The sequence below is a fragment of the Thermobia domestica genome, chromosome 2 (assembly GCF_964235325.1).
Source record: "Thermobia domestica chromosome 2, izTheDome1.hap1.1, whole genome shotgun sequence".
NCBI classification, from domain to species: Eukaryota; Metazoa; Arthropoda; class Insecta; order Zygentoma; family Lepismatidae; genus Thermobia; species Thermobia domestica.
In genome coordinates, this window is record NC_137455.1 from 16,782,524 (window position 1) to 16,799,790 (window position 17,267).

At 40.0% G+C, this 17,267-nt stretch overlaps 1 protein-coding gene across 2 annotated transcripts in view; it reads right to left on the reverse strand.

The window, feature by feature from the left end:
• Positions 1–17,267, reverse strand: part of Erk7 (Extracellularly regulated kinase 7) — a 92,349-nt gene that overhangs the window by 49,841 nt on the left and 25,241 nt on the right. For both annotated transcript variants that reach the window (XM_081739519.1, XM_081739523.1), the window contains exon 2: positions 6,071–6,290. In XM_081739519.1, the coding sequence (XP_081595645.1) occupies positions 6,071–6,290 (220 nt within the window). The remainder of the gene's footprint in view (positions 1–6,070; positions 6,291–17,267) is intronic.

Below are 17,267 nucleotides of genomic sequence, written 5' to 3' on the forward strand. Positions count from 1 at the left end.
TTTTCTAATGGTTTCAAAATTTCCGGAATTTTACATAGAACAAACAATGAAGATATCTCTATGAAATATATGTTTGATTTAACATATTAACTAAAATGATTCTGTGATTAACAAGAATGATGATTCTGATCATACCCAAATTTTCCATTTTTTCCTCAGCTCAGGAAAACAGTAAAAAAAAACTGTTTTTTTACCCAAAATTTCCGTTTTTATCACAGGCCTTCACAACACTAGTCTGAACACACAGTGCACCGAACACTCCTAACGATGGCGAATGTTAACACCACGACATCGGCAACTATAACTGAAATGAACACATGACCATCGCCACTAGACCTTGGCACAATGTCAGAGCGTTGCATTGCCTGATGAATCCCGATATCTTTTTCATCATGATGATGTGAGGGTGCGAATCCGTCGTGTTCAAAGCTCCTGCGAACAGCTCCTTGACATCTGTACTGCGGGACTGAGACAAACTGGCTGCGGCTTAATTATTATCTAGGGAACATTCAGGTGAGCATCCATGTGTCCAGTGGAGCTCGGGCAAAGCATCATGGCGGCCGAGGTGTCGCACGCTGCTTGCAGACTACGTACACTCCCTTCATGACGGCCATGTTTTCCATCGGTAGTGGAATTTTTCGACAAAATAATGCACCATGTCACGAGGCCAGGAGTGTGATGGAGTGGTTCGAGGAACACAGGAGCGAGTTCCAAGTGATGTGCTGGTCCCTAAACTCTCCGGATCTGAACCCAATAATTCACATCTGGGATGTGATTGAACGTAACGTGAGGGTGCATCACCCTCCTCCCCGGAGTTTACGGAAATTAGATGACCTGTGTGTGCATATGTGGTGCCAACTCTCTCCAGCGACCCACCGAGGAACATTGCGACCGTGCCAAGACATGTTGCCGTTGTTATTCGTGCCAAAAGTTGGACATACTAACAATTAGGTAGGTAGTCATAACGGTCTGGCTGATGTGCGTGTATATTTGAACTCGTATATTTTGTCTCGACTTGAATTTCGAGACGTCTCGACTCGAATTCGAGTCGAGTCGAGACAGAGACTGTCGAGTCGAGACACGAGTCGAGACAGCACCATATTTTCGAGTCGAGACAACATTTTCTCGAGACGAGTCGAGACAGGCTTAAATCTCGACTCAAGCGCATCCCTACAAGTGTAACTCTGACTTCGAGTCGAGACTATGGCCGTTGGATTCCTTGTCCCAAAAGAGCATAATACGAAAAGGGATACATCCTCGATCGCAACCGTTGCGGAGATATAAGCGTGAAAAGTTACAAATTGAGCTCCATACTATACATTACAAAGTCGTATTCCGGGTCAAATTTTTCGGAAACGGTCGAGTAAGGAAACTCGCGAATACATATCAGATTAGTGTGGGGAGCACAGCACCTATTGAATAAAAAAAAATTGTGTCCCCGGGGCACTCGCAGGGTCCCAGGCGGGGTCTAACTCAAAATTTGCAAATGGAACCGGGGGTTAAGTAGCATATTGTATGAAAGCTATTGTTAAATAAAAGAAGTTAGAACAAATCTCAACTCTCTACGATAACCCTGTGCAAACGGACAACTGGTCAAAATGTCAATACAACCTACATCAGAAAATCTATGGCTACGCTTCTAAATCCGTTAAGTTGCGACAATAACAAAACAGAAAAACACGTTTAAAAGTGCAAGGTATTGAAGTAAAGCAAATTGTTGCAGTCTTATATTGCCTCATATTGCATTTTCGGTCGAGCACGTGCTAGACAAAGCCCTCTCCAACGTTGTTCATGGAGACAAACAGTCTCTTCATCCGCGTTGTCTCCTGCCTTCCTCTACCTTAGCTTGGCTGGCCTTACTTGGTCAATATGCGGCCGTCCTAATGGAGGTGACTGCCTAGTTTGAAGTATGTGATGTAATTCGCTTTCTTCACGCTGAAAGACATAATACAACCGCAGTCCGTCGTCGAATGAAGGTTAATTCACGTGTGACATCCCGTTCCCATTCCGTGCCGAAGTCCACAAAGTTTCTTTCCAGTCGTTGACATTGTAAACCCATTGGGTTCTCATTTTTAATTCACACATAACATGCCGTGTCTGTGCTGTTCCTACGCCGTACACCGATACAGTGTTGCCAACCAATTTTTCGAAAAATCTGGAAAATTCTTACCAAAAATCCAGGAGATATAACTTAATATCTAAATATGTTAATTAGGATGATTATTTTTTTTACAAGGCAAACAGTGGACCTATCAATGATTATACTTACCAATAAAAGGCTAATCATCTTTATCTGCGTACATGTCAACATTCACTCTGCTGGTCAGAGAGCGATTCACAGGGGATCTTAGCATGAGTTGTTACAAGTGAGCCTTCTTGTGTGCAGCAATCCTTGCAAAGTTTGGGTATCAAGTCTGTTTGTTTCGCCTTCATCAAATTTACGATTGAAAACACTTTTTCTACTGTGACACTTGAGGAAGGCAGACCAAAGACATAACAAATGTGAATTAATTCGGAAATATTAACTGGTTAGGCTATCTACTTACATTTTTTTTACTAACAAGCATCAGAGGCGTCATTTAGGGAGGGCGGGGAGGGTCAGTTGTACTCCTTGAGTTGGAGATTTATATTGATTTTATCAATAGAATAGTAATGAATCAATGAAATGTCCGAAATTTTACTTATATCAAAGGGTCTTATTCCCCTAAGCAAAATCTGAAATGACGCTCCTGACAAGCATCCAAAAATCTTAAAAAGAAACTTCATTTTCAGTTTGCAAATCTGTGTTTCGCAATAACCGCCATTCTGTATCTACCTGTTGCAAATTACTCTATTCTATATCATTGGGAAAGTCAGCTACGAGAGGAGCAATTGATTGTGCCGATTTCTTTATCTCATTTGATAAGCTAATCATCTCTAAATGTGTCATGACGGGATCATGAAGCGTATCTCTCTCTCGAGTTCAGTTGAGTTTAACGTCCCGTTAAACAGCGAGGCTGTATGAGACGTGGACCTACTGATTAACGTGAAATCCGAACCACATAAAATCCCACCGGGAATTGAACGCAGTCCTTCATGCCAAAATCGTGTACGCTAACGCTTAGTCACGGAGGAGTTAATATCTCTCTTCAATTTGATGTACTGCTTCAATATATAGTTCAAGACACCTCAGTTTAAAATCTTGCAGTCCATAATTTGGGAGGTTTCTTGATGCCATAGATAGGGAAACTTTTGTTGCAAAGCACATTTCATCTTAGATACGAATTCCTTTTGGTTTCTGAAGTCTACTTTTCTAAGAGCTTTTGGATGATGCGCAAAACCAGGAGTTTTTAACATTTTTTAAAGAAAAATCAGTAGACCAGGAGACAACTTGGATAACCAGGAAATCTCCTGGAATATCAGGAGACCTGGCAACACTGCACCGATAGACCTCCTTGAAGAAAAATCAGTCCAGTTCTGGCTCGTTGGCTGCGATCCTTCGGCTTTCTTCGGAGCACACGAAACGACACGAAGAACTAAGGGAAATGATGTAGTAAGCAGTAGCGATACGGCATGATATGATATTATATATTGTGTGTGAATGGAGGCAGCCGTAGCACGACAGGGGACGGAGCATGACGGGGAATGGTATGGGCACACCACACTATATATGAATTAACTTTACGGCACACTATATATGAGAGGTTTACGGCAAAAACTTTGAATAATGACAATTTGTGTGAGTGTTGCAGAACTTAAGAAAGAACGCACAGACGTAAGTTTGTGGTGACATACGATCTTGTCCAAACCATGAATCACGCAGTTCGTGAAGGGTCACCTTCAATATCAGATCACTATGACATACTTTTACCAAGGTATGATACGTGTCTTAATCGCAAAGACTGCTATCCAGAAAACTAACAGAGGGTTGTACAATCCGCGGCAAAAAACCTGCAACATCATAATGTAAGTTTATTGTGAAACTACGCCTAACAGCACAGGGAATGAACATAATGTCTAAGTGGAGCGAATCACGCCAGGATAAACCTCGGCCTCCTCCCGTGCACACTTATTTTAGAGCAAAAGACTTCGTGATTTCACAATAAACTTATATGCTCATGTTGCAGGTTTTTTGCCGCGGATTGTACAAGTTAACTAAAAAAGTTCTTGCTGTTCTATAGCAGTGATAAAGAGCAACACAGTGAACGGTACGTATTTGTACCTTTAGGTTACTAAGTAAGTTCCTTCAGCATCCAACAACTTTTGCCAACGTTCCTTTAATTGCTCAATATCCTGGTGATAAAACTCGGTGGTCGTTGATGCAAAGAAGCCCGTGAGTGCGTTCTACAGGTCCCCTCATTTGCGAAGGAGCTCCCATGGAGGTGGTTGTCGAGGGAATGAAACAGGTGGCAATTTGTTGGCGAAAGATCCGGTGAATATGGTGCATTGCACGTCTCCCACCCAAGTTGTCCCAAGTGAAAGGTCTCCCAAGTCCTTTTTGCCATATGAGGCTTGGCATTGTTGTACGGGAACAGCACACCCTTGCTATTCACCAATGTCGGCTCCTTCTGCCGCAATGCACGGTGAAGCCTTTGCAACTGTTGAGAGTAGAGATCAGCAATAATGGTCTGACCGGATGGTAGGAGCTCGTATTCCACTACTTATCGAGAATTCCACCATGCAGAGAGTATAACTTTTCGTGGCTGCAGAGATGGTCTTGAGGTGTGAGGAACAGAGTCACGTGGCGACAACGAATGTTTGGTACAGTTAAGAGCGTCATTAGAGGATACACTTTTCGTCACCAGTTAGTAAGCGATCAAAGATGGGTGTGTTCAAGTGACGAGTGAGCAAGGACAAACAGACTGTCATTCACTGTTCCTTGATTGTTGCCGATAATGTGTGGGATATCCATTTGCTTAACCTGTATGACATCCTTATCCCATGCAGGTGCAGTCTGACTGTTTCAACGTAAACAGAACCTTTCTGCAAGTTCAACACGTTATACCACGGTCCTCTTCAATGGCTGCTTTCAGGGCCTCGTCATCCAACACATGTGGTCGCCCACTGCGAAGTTTATCCGAAAGGCTCAGATCTCTAAACGAATTTCTGGAATCAGTGCCTAGCGGTGTGTTTGTTCACGGTATTCTTCCCAAATGCCTGGCATATGCGGCGACTAGATGCGGCAGCTGAGAGATCTACTTTGAAGTTATGCAACAAACACAAGCATTTCTCTTCGACGCTGGACCAGCTATGACTGCTGTATGTACGCAACGTGCCTATATTATTGAAGGTTGATGGTCACACTAACTCTCGACCGCTAGGTAAACATGTGCGTTGTTTCATTCCCTCTCTGTGAGCGAATGATTAATGGGACATTACAAACGACAATAATTTTTTGGTTCCTTGTACTTAAGACCACGTCTTCACTTTACATGAATCTTGTAGCTGTCATAAAAAAGACCTTGCTACCCGATCTTTCTATCTACTGTTTAGATTTTACAGCTTCTTGTAAGCAAGAAAGGTGTCTCCACCCATGCAGCACTGCAGTCTAGTGGACAGACAATTAACCTCCTCATTAAAAATGTGTATGTTGGCGCACTCCCCCTCCCTGTCCAAAAGAATTCGTTGTTTCGGAAGCGGCGAAACTGGCTTTTCCTTTATGTCAGCGGGAGGGTGATAGCAGGTAGCAACCAAGACATCCCAGAAAGTTGGACACTGTTCAACTCCTTGCAAGATGGAAAAAATGTTTTATGACCCTTTCAAGACTATGTGTACACGGTGAAATATGGTAGGGTTTCAAGATCTTTTTTATGACAGCTACAAGATTCATGTAAAGTGGAAACGTGGTCTTAGGTTTGTGTATAATAAAGTTTCCGAATTTATGTTTAATTCTTCTTTACGCTTTACCGGAAGAAGAAAAAATTGCCTTCGTTTTTTTTTTTTTTTTTTTTGTAAAAAAAAGACACACAATATTATTAAACTTCCTATCACTCTAGCCCACAAAGAAGAATGTTAAGCATATGAATTGAAACACCATTCATTGAAGACAGTGTAGTGGCTGAACGTTTAGCTTTTAGCAAAAATAACTTACCCATAAACTCAAAGATGAGATAGATATCCTTATTATTGTTCGCTCTCATAACATCATGGAGCTTAACAATATTCGGATGAGAATTAAATTCTCGTAGGAACATAATCTCTCTAAAGGTCCGCTGAGCGTCAGTCTTATTCCGGAAGGCATCGAAGATTTTCTTCACTGCAACAGTTTCATGGGTTTTCCTATCAACTGCTTTCCACACGATCCCATACGCCTGCAAGAAAAACAATTGGGCATTAACACTGTGTCTAACATAAAAGTAGGAGGAGTCTATATAAAGATTTGGAGAAATGTATTAACTACAGAAATTGGAGGAGGGAAAGTAGAATACGTGTTTGTCACTTTCACTCAATCTTTAGTTTAGTTTCACCTGTACTCATTATAATCAACAAATTATCATATTTTCCACTAGATAATTGCCCGGAATACATTAGAATCCCATTTATACAGTAAAGCCCCGATTATCCGCGAGTTGAATTTTCTTTATCCCTGCTACGGCCGCACACAATTATTTTTCATAAGTAGTCGCTGCAGAATGACACCCCGCATGCAAATAATACTGTATGTTCTAAAACATAAAAATAAATTGCATTGTTAAAATCAATATTTCCAAAAATACTGAACGACTTGAATTGCAACTCTACTCTGAAAAGCAGAAGCATCGGTGCCAGATCTAGCATCTAGCATAATTTGATGCTAGATCTAGCATAATTTGCATGTCTTTAGCATCTAGTATCTTGCTTTCAGCATCCTGCCCAAATCTAGCATAATTTCAGTTTATTTAAAAAAAGCGGCAAAATCTAGAGATGAGAAAGAAGTTGGTAGTAATGGCAAGAAGAAGAACGGCAGAAATGTATCCTCTCCCATTGATTAATACAGTCGGTAAACAATACAAGCAGTCTTGTTGTTCGAAGCAAATTTGAAACGGCCGGAGGTCATCCCTTTACCGATGCCTTTAGAGAAGGGGCGTGGGAGCAAAAAAAAAAATAGTTCTTCTGAAAATGAGTTAGAAAACGAGTTTTTATTGGAGACGGTAGCTTCTTGACGTTAAGATGAAACATATAGCATACAAATGTAGGTGACTCAAAGGCCTTTCGCCATGTTTGACCCAGTCCACCCCAGAGATAAGTTTTTGCTTTTTTTTTTTTTTTTTTTTTGTAGCTCCACCCAGGGTTTTCTAATCCTTCGACTGCAAGGTCATTTTCTTTCAAAATTTAAAAAAAAAATCAGAAGGCACAAAAAACCTCTAGTTTCAAGAAGTTTTAATGTTTGTGTTGGAACTTCAATCATTTTTTTAATAATTAGGTTAGTAGGAACAGAAAAGGAAAAAAATTAGAAAGGTTTTTCTACATCCTGAATTATTTTTAATTTTAGAGATTTTTCTTTAGAGACTTCTGAATTAGTAATTATGAGGATCTACCATAATTTGACCGAATCTAGCATAATTTCGATCAGGTTTTGGAATAATTCCGAGCTGTGAGTCTGGCAACGCTGAGCAGAAGCCAATTGTTGTAAGATATGAAAAACGGGAATTGGGAAGAGTGGTTTGCGTGGTAGATTACATTCATTGTTCACTGCAGAGTGAGTCTGCGGGCGACTGCTGGAGGATTAATTACGAACCTAAATAATAATAATTCAAGCCAACAATCGGGAAAATATAATAGGCCCTACAGCGAAGGACGTAAATTACTGACAGGTTTATTGTATATACATCGTAATTCTATAGGCCTCCTCGGAATTTCTAGATGAGTGGCACGCTCTTGCTCGTTTATTTTTGTCATTGCTATTACGTTTTCTGATCACTGACCTTGACAACCCGAGCAACGCAATAAAACATAATTTTTTGTGCTGAAATACTGTATCTTGCATGTTTGTAAGCCATTTTTAGTCTTTTTCCGGGTTATCAGTGAGTTTTGGTATCCGTGCTGCCTGTATTGAAGTCTATAATAAACAATCTGTAAAGAAATAAACCACTTTATTTATTATCTTATTAGTTTTTATTAATTAAACATAGTTATTAGATTTATAATTATCGTTTCGTAACAATTTATAAGTAAATTGTAATCATTTTAAGAAGTGCACGTTGTTCCACAATACTCCAGCTTGTGCAGACGAAATCGGAAATTGCGTGACCAATTTAAGGGATGTATGGTCCCTAACGGCTATAGAAGTTCCATAATGGACATCCGTATTCAAAATAATTTTATTGATGAGAGACATAGATGGAAGACATTTCTCGTGAAATGTTACTTGTTGCTCCCATAGAGTCGAAAGGAAATGATGTTCTATTATCCATCTGCTTATGACATCAAACGTATGTTTAATTAAGTTTACGTCCAATATGGCATCAAACGGATGTTTAATTAAGTTTACGTTCAAATGGCTAACTGATAACTCTATCCGACAGTCTCACTTCAAGGAGAGTCGCTTACGAGACCAACTTTATGTGGGTGTACATTATTTGTCCATAGATACTTATCTGAAACCACCAGTACCTCAAAACTTCCCCACTCATCATTCCAGGATCTCTTCACAGCAAAGTTAGACAAACAGCCTCAATGAAGCAAAACTAGGAAAGGAAACAATCACGGCATGCGTCCTACACTAGTACATCACCATAGCCATACTGATCTCACGTTTTACAGAAGGTTGTTCGCTTTATATCCGACCATATTTGACGTGTACTCACCTTAAGAGATACCGCGCCGCCACCACCGATCATGTATTCTATTGGACCCCCAACATTGTGGACTATCACGCGGTATCGCAGTTTTCATTGCAGCAAGCTTTGGAACAGGACAGGCATGGCAATTCTGTCCCACTTCTTCCTGCACACTTTTCATAGACCATCCAGGATGCTCAGCCGGCGATATTGAAGACGTCATTTTAAGAGTCCAAATGCGCAATAATCTATTGGACTGGCATCTTGGTTTTTTATAGGAATGTATTCAAACGGAATGACACGAATTTCTAATTCCTCTGCCATTTCCTCATATAAGCATAGCGATGTTCTTGCGGTATGACTCGAAGCCTTGTCCATGTGGGCATTACCTGGTTCGCGTCCATTACATTCAATTGCGAGATATTTCTGCGATAGACATGTGTCAGAATGGATTCTTGGAAGTATCTTGCATTCACCTTCACGTTCTAGTCCTCCTTGCGTATCATCAACTTACTCTCATATCCGAATCCCGTAACAACCATAGAGTCACGAGAGAAACTTTCCCTGCACTGACGAACGAAGTTGCTGTGCCCCTTGCCGTCAATGTCACGGTATATGATCCCCCGAATGTAACCACCAGCAGTGAGATGGACATATGATTTATCCATTGTAACAACACTCTTCCATATGAACCCGCCAAGTACTTTTCATACAGTTTCCTGCAGTTCTTCTTACGTTCGATAATGTGACGCAGTAGCAGGTGGTGTACATGGGCTTCCGCACACACTTCAGCCTGAGGCGCTTGCGAATTATTTTGTTCTTAGTTGACCGTGCGATTTTTAATGTGGCCCACATCACGCTGAATCAGGGGATTTTCTTAGCACGTCAATTTACGGATCCCCCTTAGCACTACGGGTGTCACTATGCTTGCAGTCCTTCTCCTGGTAGTTTTCGTGGGTGAATGTTTCGCAAAGGGAGTCTGTTGTGTGTAACAGGTCACAATAGCTTTCGCAGTAGTCATCCCGAGTGTTAACCCATTCTCCCGACACTGTTTCATAATGCGTACGTCCGAAAACTTAACATGGAAATGGGCCACTAGGTAACCCTTCTAATAGCGGTTGATTTTCGGCGCCATTTGATAACATTCATGCACCTACAAGGTTAGACACAACATTGCTCCCGCCAGCAAACCCATAGTTCCAGCATGATACGCCAGGTGATAGCACCAAATGGCAAATGGTCGGATATTAGGCGAACAACCTTCTGTACAGATATTCAATACTCTGATGTTTCTCTTATGTTCAACATTGACAAGATACGTACACGTTGGGAATCAGCCTGCAAATAGAGCATACGACCAATGATGATCGTGATAACATTCAAGACGACGTCCTGTCTGCGCTCTGCAAGCTTTTTTTTTTTTTTTTTTTTTTGCAAAAAGAGGAACGAATCCTCCGCGACACACTCCATCCCTGAGGAGAATTGATGTGCAAATAAGGTGAGTGGCATTTGGCAGGATATTGTGGATTTGTTGTGCTGTATGGTTGAGAAACATGGGTGCTTACATTGAGGGAAGGACTGAAAGTACTTGAGAATAAAAAGTAAGGTGAATATTCGGACCCACAAGGGACGGGAATAGGGAATGACGTAAACTTTTTTTTTTAAAAAATGAAATGAAGTCGTTTAATTTAACGTCTCTTTAAGCTAAGGAAGACAATGATTAAGGTGAGTGAGTGATGATAGCAGGACTGCTGGCATGAGAATGTGAGAGAACGGGAGAACCCTGAGAAAACCCATGGCCATGATGCTGTCCACCATAAACTTATTTGGCCAGGGATCGAATCAGGGGCTTCACCCACCAGAGATAAGCACTTTAGTACTGAGTAACCTTGGACATTCTATACCGAGGAACTCCACAATTTATACCTTTTACCTAACATTGTTAGAGTCATTGAGTGTAGGAGGATCGAGTGGGCAGTTAGGTAGCCAGAATGGCAGAAAGTAGGAACGTTTGCAAAATTTTAACTGGAAACCCAATCGGCAAAAGTCATTGGGAAGACCTTGGCGTAGAAAGAACAATATTAAGATGGGTTTGGCAGAAATAGGAATACAAAATAGAAACTGGATCTGTACGATAAGGACACATATCAATGGAAAGCTTTTGTGAATGCAGCATTGAACCTTCGAGTTCCATAGGCTATAGAGTTAGTTATTGTGGATTTCTATCCCTTGGGTGAACCTTGCTTGAGCTTATTTCACACACATTACACAATACTTTTCGTGATATCTTTGTCTCTGGATACTTAGGTATGCCTCCATTCGATCAATCGCTCCCCATCTCAGGAAAAGGTCTAAATGACGTCCTTGAGTCATGAGAACGCCAAGTAATCACTAAGAAACAATACAACTACCTCTCAAATAGCTTCTACTTAAACTGTTGGGCTGTTAAGTGGTCATTTCGCCACATTACATCATTATGGCTCCGTCCACTCTGCACTGACATTCAAGTCAGAAAAGGAACGTTAAACTCAAAACTACCCAGCCACGCCACAATAATTTCAAGTATTCAGCATAATAGCTAATATACTAGCAGCAATAAAACATTGCATAATTTATTTACTGGATTTTTTGACGCTGCCAACACCAAATATGATAGAGGTACTTTATTATAGACGGGTAAAGTTGTATTTACTGCTGTGTGTGACTGTGCTCAGGAGACAATCAGAACATAAACAAATTAGAATCGCAAGCAGTCACCATATGCTTCAAGACCTGTTGTGATACGGAAAGACATACAGAAGACAAGTTAGATATCTTCCTGTAGTATCGCAATCCACGCTGATTTCACACGTGCTGCCGAACTTTATCTACTATAGCTTCAAGGATACTTTTCATACAAGTCATTGGCACTGGATTAGGCGTGTTCAACGGGATAGAGACCAGTTGAACAAGCGGGTCAAGAAGCAATAGAACACGGTGTCTACATAAAAATGTCTTACATTGTGTACAAATTGCGTTGCCGAATGTTCTGTTGCAAAGGCCGCATTCGGGGACTGCAGAAGTGGGACCCAACAGTGGCTAGTCAATGTATGGTTAATTTGCACTACACGTAAGCGAGAACGGAATCGAATCACACAGTAACTCTCTGTACCGAACCCAGTGTGGCAATGCAGAACCTATGCCTTCCTCAGTTTCTCGCCGCAATTCCGCCAGACACGAATGGGACCATCATGGTACTGCAGAGTAAAGGAAAAGACAACGTTATGTTACTCAGTCCGCCATGCGCAACGCCTACATAATGGAATATAAAAACACCGCAACAATTATCATCGCAAAAATAAGAGAACCGAGAATATCAAATACATATGGCAGATACTTAGAATATTCATAATATATCCGTGCGCATAATATGTCTGTCTTGTATGTCAATGTGGTGAGCTTGGGATTCGTAAGATCGACGTGTTCCTCTTCCCTCGAGTAATCGATTCTAAATTCATATCACTATAACTGTATTCCAGGCGCTACGTAATCTAGTGGTTAGTGCGTTGAACTCATGTCCGCATGGTCCAGGGTTCAATTCCCGGCCGATACATCCCAATTTTCGGTGTCTATCCGACGTTGCAGACGAACTGGGAAGTCACGTAAATAAAAGACATGGACAGCCGCTTGATCCAGAAAGCTCCAGATATAGCTGTTAGAGACAGAGCTCCTCAACGCACTGACCATGTGTTCGTTGTTAATCTGGATGTAGTTTAGCCAGTCGCTAACAGATGGCGTTGGAACGGCTCAGGCCCGCGAAGGGCTGTCACGCCAACGATTATTGATTTATGACTGCATTCCGTCCATCACGGGCATCAAGTTCGAGGAAACAATTGATAAATCACATTCCTGTTAAGTAACGAGGCATATTTTAACGTCAAGGAAATATGCTTCTATTATTAAACCCGGTTCTCTATCCTTCACTCGATTAGTATTTTTCACCGAACGTGATGTCATTGACCTTCTATTGTCTACATATTGTAAACAGCAGACCCATAGAGTGACTCTTTCCTTATGTTGCAATTTTAATGTCCAGCAGTGTGTTTACTCCTTCACTAAAATGGTGAAACGAACAGAAGGAAAAAGAAGTACAATGATTATTATTAGGTCTTTTTTACTTATTAAAACGCGATGATAAGAAAGTGCCAATCTGCATTGTAAATTAATAAATAATTGGTTGTTTTATATTTAAAGGAGTGTCATTTCCCCTTATGAACAATTAACATGTCGCTGGGATGCGTGACCAGTTACGAAGTTAATACATTTTTCATCATTAAATGGACGAGACATTAAAGGAAAATCCAATTTGCATGTGACATTTTCCTTTGTTTGTCTATTCATCTTATGTAACAAGTGCTACACGCATGTCATATGCGAAAACATCAGGTATTGTTCGGTAGACGTAATCGGAAAATGAATGATTATCTTGTTTCGATTTTTCCCATGGGGTGAGAAGGGGAAGGACTAAGAAATAATGCTTTCCATAATCAATCATCATCATAAATATTCTTCCATTGATGCAAAAAGTTAAAAGCTTCTGCAAAGGTAAAAAAGAGTGTTCTGTCGCTTTTTGTGGAGGTCTGTGTTCAATTGGCCCTCACAACGTGAGTTGAATGGGAATGGAGATAAAGCGAAGGTCAATTGTTGGTGTGGGCATATTCAACATACTACCTGGTTGTGGCAGTTCAGTTACACCGTGAACTTGCGTAAGGACAGAGTGAACATGGGACCTCCACAGAGCGTTATAAGGGCGTGTATGCCGTACAAGTTAAAACAAGGATCAAACGCTACTGCAGCGGGGCAGAAGATATCCCAGGGCTTTGGTGAGGGTGTCGTGAATACGCAGACAATGCAGCGGTGGTTTAACAAATATATGGAAGGTGACGAAACACTTAAAGACGCACCACATGCCGGAAGACCTACACATGTACAAAATTAAGATCTTCAGGCAGCAATTGAGGCAAACAGTAGCCACATATGTGAGGAACTGGGACTACAATTCAGTGTGAGTGGAGAAACCATTCGGCAGCACCTCCATCAACTTGGGAAGCACTACAAGTTGGGTCAATGGTAGGGCCGATTCTAGACATTTCTTAAGTGTAAGCAAACAATATTTAGGTCCCCCCAGATAAATGATAATAGAAGAGTAGAATGTTGTAATGGACAAAAATTCTTCAAATAATTGTTACAATTGCAAATTTCTTCAATATGTGTAGTCTCCCTGTGAATATTCAAGAGAAATAGCGAAATTATAACTAATTGATTGTGGATGAACACTAAACAAAGTTCCAATTTTAATAATTAATAGCATTTTTATTAAATAAGCAGCAGACACAACAGTATTTTGGCAAGTACAACTGAAAGTCGAAACAGAATAAAACTCACGAGCTTCAAGTCTAACATTAACACAGGTTTGATTTTGACAAAAAGGTATGCTCTTATGCTTCATTAAAAGTATATTCACATAGTATTCTCTTAGTGATACGATTATGGTAATTAGCTTAATTTCTTGTTTTCTTTGTTACTGAAAACTTCACGTTATAAAGACACTGTTCTGACTTTCTATTTTTCAAGATCTCTTATTACTGCATCCACATCCATTTCATTGAGTATGTCATTTTTCAATAGACATCAAAGCTAGTGCACTTAATCGTTCTTGAGATATAGTTGATCTCAAATAATTCTTTACTAATTTTAACTGAACTTGTTTAATACACAACAGACACAAGTGTGTGCCTTAATCGATATTTGTCTTCGATCCACTGGCGGAACTTCAAAATTAGACACCCCGCAGAAAATATTTTCAGGGCTCCTTAGGCCTGTAAAACAATTGAATTCTTTCATGTCTCTTTCCAACATAGACGTTCGAAATCAGGTAATGACTAACGCAATGTAAACACAAGCTTGGTGCACCCAAGGTTTCTCTTTTGGGTAAGAAGAGTTTTCAGAGTAACCTATAAAATGGATATAATTTTCTGTATTTGCCCCCTGAAATTGTTCTAATTTTCCTAGATATTAAAAGTTTTGGTGGAATTCAGACTTCGGACCACCTCCGCTCGTGCATCCCTGAACACAAGTAACTAATAAAACTCTATTTTGCATTAGGACTATCACCAAATGTTTAAAAATACCGCTCCATCTAAATTTAATATGAAAGAATGGATTGATAATGATTGTTACACTATTATAATACAGCAAGTATAATGCTGTTGTGATTCACAGTGAGAGTTCTCGACAACAACAAAAAATATTACTTGTAATCCTAAAGACCTTTCGATTTCGATTACAGTTACCCTTTCGAGTTATATTCGCATATGCTACGTAAAAACTAATTGTGTTCAAATAAATTTTGAAATACATTAAATTTAACTCAGACCAGTAACCGAAGAGGTTGCATCCATTCCATTTTAATTTAACAATTAAATTACTGCAATCAAGTAAAATAAACTTAGTTTCAAAAGTTATCGACTTGCAATTGCTTCGTTAACAGTAACTGATATTGACAACTCACCCACTTCAACATTTGCACGATTAGCACTTTCGATATTTTGCCCAGAAGTGGAAAGAAACTTTCTAGGGCCTTCGCTTGCCTCTCATCTTCTTTCAAGATTGTAGTTTTCTTTTCCGATAAATTGCTCACCTTTTTTCTATCGTTGGCCATTATTATTACATGAAAAACAAAGTACTGTTGAAAAGTGAAAACACATCATTATAATTAAAAAGAAAAAAAAAAACGAAACGACTCCGGATAGAAATGAAAATGTGGACGAATGACAAATGGACTATTAAACATTAACAAAGTGACAATTAAGCAGTGGACAGCGATTGTGGACCACTGATATTAGAAACTTAAATTTCCCTCAGAAATGATCAAAAATTCCATTTGTACCGCCCGTCTTTTATTAGATATTCGCCCTCCTCCCTGAACCAATGGACAACAAAAGCCTAATCGCTTGAACTTCAATAATGTGCAATTCATTTACGTTGACTTTTCTCAACCCATAACTGGTCATTGAATCGAAGCACTCTGCGAAGACACCGTTTATGACAAGGCGGAGCACCCTTGAAGCCATTTCTTTCTACTGCTATAATGACACCCAATCCATAAGAAATACATGCAATTGACTTTCTTTTGTTTGTTGATCCATTCCCATTTCAAAGACATATTTTACAATGATATTTTCTACACAGAGAAAAAATGTCACTGTTGTCCAGTTCCATATGAACCTGCCAAATGTATGGCTATGGCAACTGAACATATTTAGTTAAATGTCTGATGTGAAATGTGCAGTAAGCAATGTACCAGACGTTATATTGCCTGTGTCACTGAACGCATATGGTCCAACAATATGGCAGGAAGGTGCTTACCAATCAATTTGATTCAGACACTGGATAAGTTTAACTAAATACATTTAACAAAATATGCTCAGTTGACATCGCCATACGTTTGACAGGCTCATCTGGAACTAAATAGTAGTGACTTTTTTCTCTGTGTAGCAATTGAACATATTTGGAAACTTTTTAATCGTGACATTTTTTTGTCATAAATATTCACACCTGTGTTTCTTTGCTGTCTCGTCTGAGGAAGGAGCCATTTCTGGACATGGTGTTGACATGTGATGAGAAGTGGGTCCTGTACGAAGCTCCACGGCGCCGTAATCATTGGTTAGCATCCCATGAACCGGTTTCAAAACAGCCGAAACCAGTACTGAACCAAAAGGTCCTCCAATGTGTTTGGTCAATTGCTCGCGGCATCGTGCATCGGGTATTGCTACCAGCTGGTCAGAGCATCAACGCAACTGTGAACTGTTAACAGTTGAGCCGTGTTTAAGAAAAACTCAAAACTCTAGAGCCAGCACTTCTGAATCGCAAAGGGGTCGCACTTCAGACCCGTATGAAGAAGGTGGTGAATATTTCACATCGAAGGCCAAGAAGTGAAAAACCAATAACAATAATAATAAACTCAGGAATTTATATTTATTTCCAGCAAGACTATTGTATACCCTCCTAGTGCAGTATTATTTTTTAAATGGTCATTATAAAATTGTCAAGTTAAATTTTATTGCTAGCAAGTTATAAGTGGTGCTTTATTTATTTCACAATTCATTGCTACCAGTAGTTTTCGTCCCCTTACTCGCTCTTAACGCCTACCCAGGAGGAAGCTGCGCGCCCCCAGGTTAGAAACCATGCTTTCCATTAAGACATTCTCACAGTCTGTTAGAAATTTGTTTCCTGACTAGTATCAGTAAACTGCACCCGTCTTGTCTGCTGCGCTCGCATCAGTGAACTTCCATTTCAGTGAATTAATATTTTTAAAGCAGTATTAATTCGAATTCATTAATTTTATATTGCTGTTAATAGAGAAAAATAAGTATTTCTCTTCATAATTAAAGGTTATAAAATACTTTAGAGTATATAGGGTAAAAAAATCATAAAATGTTAGTCTTGGGGGATAAAGTGAAATACTCTTAAGGTGGATCACCCGGAAGC